Source organism: Rhopalosiphum padi, chromosome 2 (genome assembly GCF_020882245.1).
Source record: "Rhopalosiphum padi isolate XX-2018 chromosome 2, ASM2088224v1, whole genome shotgun sequence".
Taxonomy (NCBI): domain Eukaryota; kingdom Metazoa; phylum Arthropoda; class Insecta; order Hemiptera; family Aphididae; genus Rhopalosiphum; species Rhopalosiphum padi.
Window position 1 is genome coordinate 42,798,136 of NC_083598.1, and position 16,389 is coordinate 42,814,524.

The 16,389-nt window shown below is 29.6% G+C and overlaps 1 protein-coding gene across 2 annotated transcripts in view; it reads left to right on the plus strand.

Moving 5' to 3' along the window:
- Positions 1–16,095, plus strand: part of LOC132922984 (tachykinins-like) — a 51,936-nt gene extending 35,841 nt beyond the window's left edge. The window contains exons 2-3 of one of the 2 annotated variants that reach the window (XM_060986747.1): positions 14,435–14,970; positions 15,798–16,095. In XM_060986747.1, coding sequence (XP_060842730.1) covers positions 14,448–14,970; positions 15,798–15,847 — 573 coding nt within the window. In that variant the 5' untranslated portion in view covers positions 14,435–14,447 and the 3' untranslated portion in view covers positions 15,848–16,095. The remainder of the gene's footprint in view (positions 1–14,434; positions 14,971–15,797) is intronic. The other variant, XM_060986748.1, reaches the window with a different exon arrangement.
- Positions 16,096–16,389: the final 294 nt, after the last annotated feature.

A 16,389-nucleotide genomic window follows, 5' to 3' on the forward strand; every position in this document is an offset into this window, starting at 1 on the left:
GACCACTATGATAATAACGCGTTATGCATATTTATTTCAAGTCTTGTGATTATCCAAAAACAAATTCTGCGAAAACTCGTCAGAGTTCGTTCGAGTATTGTACTTACAAAGCGGAATTCAGATCATTTTCATTTTCAATCACAAAAGTGAAACAAAAATGTGACAGATAAAGCCGTAATAGGTAGGTACAGGTGAAATCGAGACTGCGCACTGTATCGAATGGCTGCATCGAACACTCTATATATTATACATATAGAGTCTATAACATCATCGCACTGTAGAGAATATTGTATCGACATCGATTTGATTGATACCGGACATGGTCCTGGCCAATGTTCATTATTGCTTTGAAAATTATATGACAAACACGGCAAGTATTTCCAGTGTTGTTTTATAACAAACACGAGTAGCTGCTAGTCATTCTATATGAGTACATAATATATCCTCGTGATATTATATCATACGGTATACCATTATTTTAAAACCCCGTGTCCCCGCGTCTTGCGGTCGCATATTATGACGTGTACGTCGAGGACAGTTATATAGCCAGGGGTAGACTTAGGTGCTGTCCTCGTGTGGTGTGTATCCTCACTATCCGCATTGAAATATGTTTTAAGCGTATCAAAAGTATATTTCGAATATTATTTTATGCACGACGTTACAACACAGATAATGTGCTTAAATTTAAATTTGATAATAAGTCGACAAACTTACTATTAAGTCCCGCTGAACTCAAATTACGTTATACGCCGAGTTGCACGTGGGTCAGAGAACGAAACCAAATAATGTGCTGGCATACTATTGAAATGATTTCATTAAAATTTAAGTCAAAGAACTAAATGAAAAAACATGCAAATCACCACTTCTAAAGCGACTGTACATATTTTATAAAGTTTAAACGTCTTTTATCGCGTCGCCAGCAAAACACGCGTACAGTCATTATTATTAAATATACAGAAACACTCGTCAATAGAATAGTAAAAAATTCCATCACGTGACATGTCCATTGAATACTAACCGACGACAATAATTACTGGAGACAAATAGGTACAAATCCTCTTTACACTATTCGTACATATTTTGAATGGTTAATTCTCACTGAATGATTTTAAAAATGCGTTATAGAAAAGTTCCACGATTATTGGTAGGTAGCGCGACATTATCGTATTCAACGCTAAATTAAAATAATAATAATAATAATGTACGGTTTGGTCACAGTGACGACGTCGTACAAGAAATCTTAAAAAAAAAATCAGCTCACAGATCGATGAGTCGTGCGTTTTTTACATAATAGTGTACGTACCTATATAATAATAGAGCGCATAAAAAAAATTAATTTAAAAACGTTTTTCAAGTAAACCCGTACACAGAGCTAAGGGCTAATGCTATTCTTCTTTAGACGTACAGGCGTGCATTTGTTTCATTCTTACTGCCTATATGTTTAGCATCTCTTTTTTTTTTGTTTGTCATTTTTCTTACAATACATATTTAACTATAGAACCTAAACACGTTTCCCTTTTTTCACTTAAATAAAACTGACCATTATTAATAATAATTTATTATATATAAATATACATTGAAGACTATAGGATACGGCAGTCTTCACTCTTAACCATAAGTCCATCATTGCTACAGTTAAATGTTTTTGTTACAGCCTTCGAAAACAACATCAAATCTTATTAAATAATTCTTGTTTTATTGGATGAAAAAAATCTCAACATATTATGTTATACTATTGATAATGCATGAATCAGACACGTACATAATAACAAATTTCGGGAGGGGGGTTTGAACCCCAAACTCCCCTCCCCCATGTATACGTGCCTGGCATGAATGCATTAAAATAATATAAATAATACTGTCGCAGCATACAAACACCGTACACTTTTTATTATTTCGTACTACCCACAACGAATTTCACATCGCCCACATTGTTGTGATGTATAATACACAAAGTATAGCTGTATATATATACCAATAGTTAATTGTTGACACACTCAATCAGTCAATCAATTAAGACATACATTTTCGGATAGTTGTTTTTTTTTTTTTAATCGTAACTTTTATAATTATCCACTGAAAGCAATATATTTTACCGTTACGAAACGTTTGTAAACAGAAACTCTCGACAGTCATGACTTACTTTTGCCTTGGTATAGTAAATATAAACGATACGACAGCGAGGCGACGAGGAAATTAGATTTTAATCACTTTATTGCGTATTTTACGGGGAATTATCAGAAAAAAACTTTTCACATAATAACATATTAATAATTCGATTTAATGTATTTAAGTACTATAAAATAACATTACGAGAGCTTTCAATGCAACGGCTGACAGACTTGTCACGTTAGAAATCCGAAATTTCTATAGTAGGTCCTATATATATGTATATATAAGTGTGTGTATTATGCTTAAAGCCAACATATTTCTTAAGTGTTTTTTTATAGTTTTTTTTTTTTAACGAATAGTTTTATTTAAAAGAAGTAGTTTCGTAATAACAGCTTTGGATCCCGAGTGGAGTGACAAACGAATTGATTATTGACAATGATGTTATTTATTTTTTATATATATATATTAATCGATATATTGTTCATAGATGTACCTAAAGCTGTGCAAGTGGCAACCAGCCGTATAATTGTTATAGTATTATTATTATTATTTTTTTTTTTTTTTTAGTTAAAAGTACTATTTGAAAAGTATCTATATAATAATATTATAACTTATAACTCATTTGGTAATTGAAAATTGTTATTTATTGATTGATTGATTGATTTTTGGATAAAAATAAAACAAAATAATTATTATACACTTGTTTCGGAATTAATCACAAATTTGTAGTTTTTGCAGTTTTTTTTCAATTTACTATATCATATGCAAATCAAAAATTAAGTATAGAATGCGTAAATATTCTAAATAAATATTATGGTTTTGAACCAGTTAATCCAAAATAAATTATAATATCATGCTAAATGTATAATAAAACCTTATTTTATTTTGTTATTTGAAACAATTTATTGTTACTATTATGTGTAAAACGTTTCTATCTATTCTTAATACAATATACTATTATTTGATCAGAGTATCCTATAATATATTTCAACATTTTTATATACAAATTTAAACACTTGATATTGCTAATAACTGAGAATATTGTCCTATTTTCGAATTGTATTATTTATTTCTATTCCGATTTTTACCAACAATCCACAACAATCTACAATGTCAATATGGTATAGAAAACCGGGAATCAAAAGATCTATGGTTTGGTGCCAGAGGCACGGCTTCCAAATTTATATTGGATTTCTTTAAAACAAATATGTTTAGAAACGAGGATCAAAGAATAATCAGCTTAGAAACAACGAAAGATACATTAAATATAATTCACAGGCGTCTATACGTGATCTACGATATAAGATTAATATTATACCTATATAATATTTACTATTTTATCTTCTATACTGATATATTTTCTTTCGTTTCTACATATTTTTTTAAAAAAATTTACTTTAAACTAATATCTATACATTATCTAACTTTTTAACCCCAAACTGTACGATTACAATGTATTACGTTTATATAACCCAATCATTTAACGTCTGATTAGTAGACTGCGCCTCAATAGGCAACCTGACCTGTTCGGCAGGCAGTGCACTTTGTATTATTTTTTTTTTAATAAAAGTTGTCCTCTCTCATATATAATAGACAAAAAACGATTTGACTTGTCTTGACTAAACGATTGATTTTCGGTCGATTTATCAATATACGAGTATAGCGACTATAGTGGTATATTACTTTAAAATTAAACGCCACAAAATTATTTTGTATACCTGCCAGTCGAATAGGTTTGACTTAAAAATTGTCAGATCACGTGTAACACAACTGACAAACGAATGTTAAATCAGTTAGCAATTTGGTCAAAAATGCAATTTATGTTTCGCAGTCAAAATACCTCTATTTGCACATGAACGATGTATTCAAATATTGACAATAAATAACAAATTCGAATCTATATACGTAATTACCGTTTCGTTTTTAGGCGGGCGCTCTTCAATCGTATAAAATCATCGTAAACGGTTTTTTGGAAAAAAAAAAATAATAATAATAGCCAGCAATAGCCGACAAATCCCGGTGCATGTATATTGTAAATTGGAGCTCTTTCTTGACGGCCGGATTACTTCGGCAAATTGTGTTGAGTAAAATTAAACGGTTATGAAAACATGATTTATACACGAATAAACGTAACGTTTCGTTTTCATAACGGACAAATTGTACGGATTTATAATTTCGAATGTATTGTTCAAATGCTTTTGGCAACAACGCGTATTGTCGGGGACGTGTATGAGTTTAGTGATGACTTGCCGGGGGACAACTAGTCGTCTAGCGAATAAACGCATACGAGTTAAATATTATAAAACGCGTATACCTACTATAATAAAGCATTATTGTTTATTTAATATTTTTTTGTTGTAAAAATCATTGTGTTACCTAGGTAATAATACATTATAATACATAACATATACATTTTTCTAAACGAAGAATACAATGACGTTCTTGAACATTTATAGCGTGTAAATAAAAATGCGCATAACTTAAATCAAAAGCTTTTATAACAACAATAAGCCTTGCGCGTTACCAAGAAAGTTTTTATTACGTTATCAAACCGTAAGAAATTTGTCACATATTACGTGTTTTTTTTTCCACGCAATGTAATTAATATCGTGTTGAATAATTTCTTGGTCCAACACTGATATCTAACATCAAATTTTATCTCGAAAAAACATTTTTATTTTTTTTTATGTAAACTTGTGTTGTTTCATATACATTATATTAAATACCGCAATAGCTCGTGTGTATATAATATTTTCAACTAGCATTATTATTTTTCCAGTTTTTTAAATCAATGTTTATTATATCAATAAAATTCCGAAAATATAAATAAATAATGTTAGCACATTATTTATGACATGCTGTGTGTTCTAAAGTTTTTCTTTGAAAAATTGAAAACTTGGGTATTTACATTTTTTTTTTTTTTAATTTAACATTTTTTATAATACAGAGTTTTAGTATTATACTAACATAAAATGTTTGAATTTTATTGAAAAAGTTTGTGTGTTAGCAAAAATATTTAATATATTCTACGTTGTCTTCAAAAGTATTTCTTTTTTTAAGCATCAACAAATAGACCACAAATTAATGGTAATAATATAATTGTTTGCAAGTGTGATATAATCATTACACCATCATGTTATCGTACCGTATAATATAAACGATATACCTGTTTCTTGCACATTATTTACAATTTATAATTGTTAAAAGTTATTACTAGCTGCTTATTAAACACTGATTTGTTTTATAAAATATTATTTATTAAATTATATTGATAAAATAAAAAATATTGATTGGTTTTCATAATTAAACGTAACATAAAGTACTAATTTTTATGAAAATAATATAAATCAAACTATTCAACGATAGTTTAAAATTTCATGTTTTTATATAATTTAATAATACTGTATATTTTATAATATTTAAAAAATAATTGTTGTATATTGATCAAACACATTTTTCAAATCAATATTTACTATTAGGTACATTATGTAGAAACTCGAAATTTAATTGTTGTCACGCTATAATCCACTCAAATAATAAACATACTATTTTTGATTTAATTCAAAATTGTTATAGTTACTATTGAGTAAATATTTAATTAATAATTTCATAATAAGTTTATAGTTCTATCTTTATCATTTACGCGAGTATATTTTATTGTAAGTAAATTAATGAATCCTAGCTGAGTGGGCGACACTAAGAGAGCGAAATAAAATATTAAATTTGTTTAAACCTTTATTATCTCGACTCTCGAGCTTTGAGCTTTAAAATGTACAACCTACGATTTGTGTAGTACATGTTCACTTCATTTCGTCTTATGTCTAGTTGTTTTAGTTTGCCTACAGGATATATTGTTATAATTTAAAATAAAATGGAATTTGTAGCCTAAATTGTATACCTTCGTACAATTCTAACAAGAAAAGTTGTAAAATTTAAGAATACAGAATTCGTCTAGTACACATTCATTATTCATTGCCCTGGCATATTATTATCGTTAAATTTTACTAGTTTTTCTTTCTTTCTCTTTGAATGTTGTAACAGTTTTGGTCTAAAATTCCAGTTTAAATCTTCAATTTATATTAATGTACATCTATTTGAACACTATTTAATGGCACAAATTAACGATTTAAAAAACGAACGTGTTATTTGTTTGCATTTTGTTTTATTATTAAGTAAAGAAAAACAAAAACAAAAAGTGGCTTCATTTAATTTTAATCACAGTATACGGATTTTATTATTATAGTGTAAGAAAGTTTATTTTGTTTTAAAATATAAATTTAAATTTAAAGGTTAATACTGTTAATAGGTTAGTATTCCTACCTTTTTATTATATTAATATATAGTTTGTTATTAAACATTTCGAATTTAATTTTCCCACACTTTATTTTAAGCTCTCACTTCTTCAGATATTTGTTGTTAGTATTTTCCTGCCAATAATTTGTATGATAAATTAATATAATTATATATTTTTGAATTTTAAATGGCTTTCATAGCAGAAAGCATTTTTTCCTCAGTTGTCTTATTAAAATTTAACGTTTCTTGCTTTCTGGTATTTTTTTTTTATATTCTTTATTTTTTTTTTTTTAATGTAAAGCATTTCAACGGCGTATAAATTCTGAGTACACCGGTAGTAAACCATTTTTGTTTTCGTACGGTTATTTTTTCCCCGCGCGTTATGCTCCTAACGTTAATTGTGCAATGACAAGTGTGTGGCTTTTAGAAACCAGCAAATGCCATGCCCAAAACAGAGGAAATTATAAACGGCTATGCGTGTTGTAATGGATCCGTGTGGTTTGGAAAAGTGAGCGTTTTCGTTTCGACCGTTTGTGCATTTTGCGTTTGCTTTTCGCGGAAACGGTCGGTTATATGGCTGGGTTAAGTTGACGCGCGTGTAGCGCGAACTCGAATTAATGGTCAGCCGAGGTTTATTTATCGTGATCCTGAACACCTCATATATTCACCCCCCAGCGCAGAACATTTTATGCCAAGGATGATCGCTTGGATTTTAGTGCCCCCGTGTTTGTAACAATTATCCTCAGGCCACAAACAAAAAAAAGAAAACCTGCAGACTTTGGTTATATTATTATAAATGATTGTCGCACCAAACCACAAAACTGACTTCTAATTATTTTGAAATCAATTATCATACGCACATAAGGAATCTGATAAATATTTCAGAGGAAAAAAGGTCTTACGATTACGAATTTTAAATAAATACGTTTTATTCAAATAAAATATTATAATTGTTATAATCAAGACATTATTATTCGAAATTGTTATAATCAACAAATTTTTATTAAAATGTACAAATGATTAGTGATAACATATAATAATGATTACTAATAAAAGTAGTCATTTGAGTATTATAGATAACTATATTAGTGATTGCATGAAAATAAGTGTTCAACACACTTTATAATTTAATATTAAACTGTTTGTAACAAAAATAATAATCTTGTTAGTTTTTACTAACTCAAATTATCACATTAAGAAAATCAAAAATACAAATTGCAGATAATAACAAAACATATATTATTCACGTATTATAGTGCTTTTTCAAATGTGTTCATATTGTTTACACGAAACATTCTGATTTGAGTGGAATACTTTGAATCTTGTTTAGAAGAAGTTTATCAAACACATTTCGTTACATACAAATAATTTGAATAATATAAATTCAGCTCATAAACTAATAAAATTAAATCAAACTGTCGTAGTCAACACTCGTTAATATATTTTCTTTGCGATTTAAAATTTGATTCTCCCAGAAAACAATATGCTTTTGAATAGTTTATAAAAGAGGAAGTTTTAAAATTTAATTCGAAGACCGGTTTACAAAGCGATGTTTAAATGATTCAAATAGCGTAAAATAGTAGATATAATATGTATATTATATATTATCATACTAAAATGGAGACATTTCTGACAGTCTAACGTTTCATTTAATCAACATTTTCATTTGAACTTTTTGTAAACCTATATGCAGTGTACGACCTACTCTGGTCAGATATTTTCTTGTTAACATTTAAAGACTTTAATATTTCGTTCGTAATCCTCAAACTGAAAAATGTTTGGTCAATGTTTGTTATAACACGAAGTTATAATAATTTGTATGTTTATATCTATATGTTTGATCAAATTTTATTAACTCTGTTCAAGTAACTATTCAATGTATTATAAAAATAAAACAATTGATCTGATTAAAATATTATTACTTATCTTCTTGCAGAAACGAGTTTATATATTTTCTTGGTCCTGATGAATATAGTGTTCAATATACTATTATTATGACATCAGTAAAACATTCTTTACGTTTAGTGTGAAATTTATAACCAAATATACATATTTTTTTCTTTTATTATCCGTATTCATACGATAATATTTTTAATTATATGAATTTACATTAATAGACAATATACATATCTAATAAATAGATATATTTAAAATAATAATGAAAATAAGTAATTTTTTACCTTGAAATGTATATGAATACAGCAATTTATAAATATATTTTTAGGATTTTTAAAAGCAATTGATTTTATTAAATGTTCACAATCTAATAATACCAAAAATTAATTTTATATATTAAAAAATGTTATTATAATTGTATTATTTAGATTATGATAGTGAAATATTCCGAAAATAAAAAATTTAATTAAATGTGAAAGAAATAAAAATATATACATAATATACAAAATAATATGTTAAAAATACATTTGAAGTTTGAAATACCTATTATACGAATTGAATACAAATGATAATTATAGAATAAAAGTTATGTAAGTCCTGAAGTATTCTTGAGATGAAAAACAATAATGAAATTCCTGAATAGGTATTGTTTAATTAGTAAAATGAATCCGTTGTGTAAATCACTAGGTATGTAGAGGTAATTAATAACTTTATACCATGACCACTAATTATCGTGTAAATTACTCATTGTTGAGTTCACATTTTGTATGAAAAGTTCAAGTTCAAACATTTCAAGACGCTTCTAGAAATATGATTATCAATACGGATTAATTGTAATTGCGATTAATTTATAGACATTTTGTAATGACAACGTGTTGTTTTTTTCTCCAAATTTGGACATGTAACAATCTAACCCTCTGATCTTAACAAATCGTTACCAGCTACTTAATTACAAACGTACGCACACTGCGTACCTGCCTATTAAACTTCTTGACATTTTCGTTGGTTATACAGACTATTATTTCAAGAGATTAATGAACTACAATTAGTTTATAGACAGAGTGTATTCAAAATGTAATTATATACATTCTGTAAAATATAATGCAGACGCTAAGCTATATTATATGTACGTCAAAATAATGAAGCGTGTTGATAATTATTATTACAATTAGGAGGCATATATCGGAGTAACAATAATTGATTTTCTGGATTGTTTTAGTCCAATAAATTCATGCTGTTAACTTATATTCATAATTCTTGTTGACTTATATGTATATAATATCACGGAATACTGACATACCATAATAATATACATTATTATACCTCGAAATATTGATATTTTAATTATAATAGATTCATATATCCATACGGCGTACGAAAATAATTATGACAATTATTGCGGAGTATTAATTATCAGTATTATTCAACTAAATCGATAATATCAATGATTAATAAACATAAATTTGTTTTTATTTTAATAATTACGTTTGTCACAATAAGTTAAAATCTGGATATATTTAATCCGATCCCAAATTTTTTTTTAAACACTACAAATTTATCTCAAAATAAGTTGATTTAAATTAAAAATATATATATTACATCCTATAATGCAGCACATCACTATTTGTTTGTTTGTATTTATTATTTATTGATCGTTTTGACAAAATATTTTGGTAAATTATAAAATATAGAATTTCGTACTAATACTACTGTAATTCTACTGCACCTGGGTTTGAGTATATATTATTTATTTATTTTGCTTTTTTATTTTGACGTTAAAATAACATGTCCAGGTCAACAGAATCAGGTGGTATGGCAATCTGGTATATGATATATATCTATAAATCATAGTTGGTCACGTTTGGAAACAGGCACTCTACTTTTAAAATTATAGTAAAAGTGTAATCCACCCGTGGCCGATCGGATAAAGTGTTATGTCACAATACTATATGAGAGTTCGGAAAATGACCAATAGTGTAGGTACTTATATTGCAATTCAGAACGCCGTTCTACCAAAACCGCAGTATTATTGCAGAGGAAAATAACAAACGCGTCATCTACTCAAATCGGCATTAAATAGATATACCTGAGAAACCATCGCAAAGGCTGTAAAAAAACCTCCATATGAAAAAAACGGAAAATATGCCAAAGCCGTGCGCTTTTATGTCGAGAGATGAACGTTTCATGTTACTCGTAAGTTTCGTTTAATTTGACATTTCCATCGTAATAGTATCAACGTCGTCTGACGGGCGACTCCTTCAAAATTCGCGTTCACTGTTTTCGTGTCCCATCGGTGTGAACCAACGCCGCATATTTGACAAGGTTCAAAAAAACTTTTTTTAGAAAAATAACGTAACCGTGTAAAAATTATATTTCAATTTCAATTTCATCTCCGTGAAATGTTTTAATCTAACGTCTCCCCAAGTGGCGATTTGTATAATACCGTCGTCGGCCATTAATCAGAACCGTTAGGAATATATTTGTTCAGAGCCGACGGATGCTAACGTGATTAAAATCCACGACTAATTTGTACGGTAAAAAAATAAATAAATAAAAAAAAAACCGTTCCTATGAAATTTACTTCCGTCCAAAGCGCCATACCGTACCCACAGCAGTGTAATACGCCCCCCTTCCCACCACCGATCACCCATCTCATCATCCACGTGTACAATGCATTTCTCTATTTCGCTCGTTCAGCCCTTTTTAAACGGTCCAGTAGGGAATAGCATCACGTACAGTCGTACAGGAGGGCTTGTATATAGTATTACAGTAGTGCTGATAAAACTCCTCGTGCACATCTCATCGTTACACTGACAAGGGTTGTAAAAAAAGCGCACACAAATTTAATTTAATTTACCATATATACATTATATAACTTTTTCTTTTGTTTTATCCTTTTTCGTGGTAAAAAAAATATAGTGAATTTTCGTCTATCGTGGCTAACAATTTCTAGATTATAATATACCTACTTATACTTACGTGTCATTCATACCAACGTTCTTTTTAATAATAATTTAATAATATTAAAATACATAAAATAAAAGAAAGCGATTAAAAATAAACGTATTTAACGTATCGACAAAAATATCGCGCGTAAGCGAGCATTCAACTGGTTGATGCGGTTTTATGTTAGACATTTCGTATTGCACGACATTTTAATCGTTGGCTGTTCAATATAACACTGCATAAAATATAATACTACATCAACATAATAATATTTTAAAAAATATCAACGAGAACAATTAAATCGGCTTTATATCAAGGGCGGCTTTAGTTCTTTGCCTGGACCTATACAAATTATACATAATTAAATCAATGAAAATATTTGACAAAATAAAGTGTCCTCAGTTCTGGTGGGGGGGGATCATGGCACCTATGGCCCCCTAAAAGCTGCCTCTGCTTGATATGGCAGGTGCAACAGTCGTGTAGTCGTCACGTGCCTGTGGCGCATTATAAATTATAGACACCTTATCAGAGTTAACACAGGCTTACGTTTTACACTGTTTGAAAAATAATTCTTTCGGTTTGGAACTATTCTCTGTCTTGATTTCGTGAACTGATGATGTGTTAAACTAATACACCCGAAACTCGGTAGGGCTATGCTTACGGCATATACGTGAAGCATAATTATAAGCCAATAAGCGTTGCTGTAGTGCACGTTGATATAGTTCACAAGTCACAGCTGGTGATATCGAAATTAATATACAATATATCGAAATCGTGATAACGTAAAACAAACAAATATTTGTAGAAATTATTCTGAATTCAAAACGAACGGAATTGTCGAGTATATGTAACAATCATAATAATACATATTTATTTAACGAAATACAACATAAAAAAATGACTACATTTTCCGACCACTAGGTCGTAATAATAAAAACTTAAAATGTATTGTATTTAATATACAAGACTTGTAATGTTTTGCAATGGTTCGGATTGTCATAATAATAGACTACCTGTGTGGTATACATATAATAGAACGTAACATTGACAAACGAAAATGTTCAACATGTTGATGTAGATCGGCTAAAATTACTTTTAAAGCGATTTTTATAGTGATGGTATTACGCCTATTATGATATGGAAAACACTAACATTATTAAAGGCTTTGCTTCTTATGAAATATTATTTTAACAAAGAGCCACGATAGTAATATAAGGAAAAAAATATCTATATAAACTTAGAAATATACTTAAAATTACAAATCATTGAAATGAGATTCTTTCAAAAACGTTTTTATTTTTCATCTTTATAAAGTGTTTTAACTATAAAATCAAACAAGAATCAATAATTGTGTAACGCTAACATGTTTTAATTATTTTTCACTGTAATTTCATAATTAAAAGTAATAACTAACGACAATTTCAACGATAGCGTGGAGAGTAATTATTTATTTCTAATCAACGTTCAAGCGAATACAAGTTTTTCCAAAATATCGTTCAAATCTCTAAAATAAACACATAAGTTATGTTAGTAAAAAGTAATTTTCTTGAGTTGTATACAAAAACCTCTATACTCCTCATCATTATTTTAATGATATTTTGAGAGTTTAAGAAGTTGTATATTTTTCTATATGCTTTTAAGTTATAACTAAACAAGATAGAAATATATTTTATATTTACGACAATGATGGAAATTTTGAAAGCAAAAATTAAAATGTAAATTTTTGCATTTTATATCGTTAATTTTGAAAAAAAAAATTAAAATTTCCATGTAATGACATATACCTGAGTTAGATGAAATAGAAAAAATACTTATTTTATATATAATTTCACAAATGATTAAAAAATATTGTTGTCTATATACTCAAACAATAATAGTTAATGTGCCAACTAGATTCAATGAATATTTTAAATACTTACATTATTTTTAATACCCCAAAGGTCAAAAGGATAATAAGTACAGTTATTTCTACAGTTATACGGTATAACATAAATACATATATTATAGGATAGAATAAATATTTAATAGGTAAAAACTACATAAATTATAGTTTATAATTAATATTCATCGCTACATTTAGATTCTGAGAGGAGCGATGAATATTATTATAATACTATTATAAATTTACAATAGTATGATATATTGATTTTACAATTATGTGTTTTTTTTGTGTGACTGTGTACTTTTGGGATAATTTTACTTTAACATTTTTTTATTATTTAACGAGTATTCTCAGTGGGGCCAAGTATTTCATTATATGAAATTAAAATTAAATAAATTAAATATCAAATATGATTTTCTTTATACTTTAGGTAGGCCAAAATTAAAAATCTTAGTTTTTTTTATAGTCAAAAAATAAAAAATCAATAAAAAACGGGAAATTTAAGCAAATCCAATATTATTATTAAAACAATTGTTTTGGTAACCAAAATGTAGACAGTCTTCGCTCAGGATAGTTTCTCATCGTATACAATGGGCTATCATTGGATTCAAATTTAATAATATTCATTAAAGTGATTTACTTGATTGCTTACTATTTGTATTTTTAAATTTAACATTTTAATTAAATTTAAATTTCGTAATTTTATAAGTATTCTGGGCTAAATTTAATTCTGTTTGTGAACATTGTGGTTACTGGTTAGTACTAAAAAAGAACGATAATTTCTTGCGTGAAAATCTGTAATTTTAAAGTTTATTCTCTTTGGAAACTCTAGACAGGATAATTCATCATTAATTATAACAACTCGTGCGAATACAATATTTAAAAATGCTATATGGTCGAACAACAGTCTTTTTAAGCCAACGACTCTAAACAAAATGCTATGACTATGATATCCAAAGAGCCGTCCACTCGACCGATCACAATATAATATCAACAGTAGCGTAGCCATGTGGAGGGATGCAATAGGCCATGCCCTCCCCTACCGGCTGTATCGACTTAATATACAAATGAACTGATATTGTTAATTGTCGATTATGTTTTTTTAATATTTTAGATTTGCCTCCCCCCCCCCCCGTTAGGTTATGCCCCCTGTTAGGCGTGCAAATCTAGCATAATATTAAGTGATGTTTGGGGGTATTTCGTAAGTTATTCCGATCGTCGCCAATAAAGGCAGTGAGTGATAATAATATAATATTATTATTATAATTATTTATTCATTGATTTTGTTATATTATTTGCGTACAGCAGAGCCCGATAAATGCCACACAAAATCAACGTGGGCCTCGTGGCGCTGGCCGCTCTGGCGGCAACCGTACTGGCCGACCCGACGGTCGATCGGCGCGCCAGCATGGGGTTCATGGGCATGCGGGGCAAAAAAGACCGGGACCAGGGCGGCGGGGGCGGCGGCGGCGGCAGGGCCGACGAGACTTCCGCCGCGGTCGACCTGGACAAGCGGGCCATGGTGTTCCGGCGCCCTATGTTCGACGGCGGCAGCAGGGCCGCGGTGTACGGCGCCGGTCCGGCGGAGGGCTACAAGCGGGCCAGCATGGGGTTCATGGGCATGCGCGGCAAGAAGGACTACTACAGCAACAACAAGGGTTCCGCGGCCGGGTTCTTCGGTATGCGCGGCAAGAAGGTTCCGTCCGCGGACGCGTTCTACGGCGTCCGCGGCAAGAAGTGGCTGGACCACGAGGACGCCGTCGACGAGGACGGCCAACTGTCCCCGATGTACATCCTGTACAGGATCATCGACGAACTGAAGTCCGAACTCTCGGACCGGGGTGAGCGTTTTGTTTTTCTGTTTTTTTTAAACTATCCTGCGGCGGCGCGTAGACGTAGAACCCCCCTGCCGAAATTTTATTTTGTATACGTGCCTGAGCGATACCGCGTATATTACAGTAAATCCACCGACTACGTTTCTCGACCGGAAAAATTTCACGGAATATCTTACACGAATAGCGAACACAGTTTACTGAGTTTACTGTATAATTTATCATATTTGATATTCGATTGAGATACCCATCGTAACTTCAATAAATACACGACATTAATTCGTTGTTTTCGTTTTACTATTAATTCTCCGATACACGATAAATGCCTAATTTACGTCAATATTAAAGAATGTCGAACGGGTCACGACTAAATATAGATTGTAGAGGTTATAGCGTTTCGTTATGTTTTGAACGGTCGAACAAAACCGATGGTCTGCCAAAGGAATGTCACACGTCTATAATTGAGGTTTATCAAATCTCGAATCATAATAATATGGTACACGCGTAATCTCTATAAAAATATAACTTCGAAATCGCGACTATCGGAATTTTTCGCTCGACTATATATTATAATTTATAATATACAATATTTACGTATCAAAACGCACTTATGACACGTTTACAGTTCTATTTTTTGCAGGCACTTGACACACAAATGTTCCGAACTAATATTCGGTTGTCTCTTAGTTACTCGAATGTACACACTTAAAATTCGTTCGTGCCCACATTATCTAATAATAAATGTCAATAAAATCTAATTGGTTTTCTTGACGTACCTACGGAAAATAATATTGAAAAAATATAATATTAACGATCGTGTATGCGTTTTGTTTCAGAGCGAAATTTGGTGGCAGCTAAATTCGACGAAGAAAGAGAAATGCGTTGAATTCGATTTTATTTTTATTTTTTAATAATAATAATACCGTAGCACGAAATTAATATCTACTATAAAATATGAGTTTTATTGCTATTTAAATTTGTTTAAGATGACTAATTTAGTAGTTAATATCTCTAAAAACATTCTATTAATTGTATAAAGGAACTACATAATAACTAATTTGTTTGTCTACATTATATTATTATATTAGATAATTATATTATATTATATTATATTATATTGTTTACAACTATTAATTCTGCGTGTTTTTTTTTTGTCCATTTAATTTTTCATCTAAAAGAAAAAAAACACAAATATTTTGAATTATTATGCGGAAAATAAATTCATTGGTGTTAGTTACACCCACTCTCGGTGAATCATTAATCTTTCTTAACATTATTTTTTCTCGGCGTTTTATCCACATATATATGTTCATATAAAAATATGACCATTAGTCACCACTGACTAACGATTGAAGTCGGTAAAAATATTGATGAAAACAATTTTTGCCTGAAATAATGGTCAACGATTGGGTGCTATAACAGTAGGTA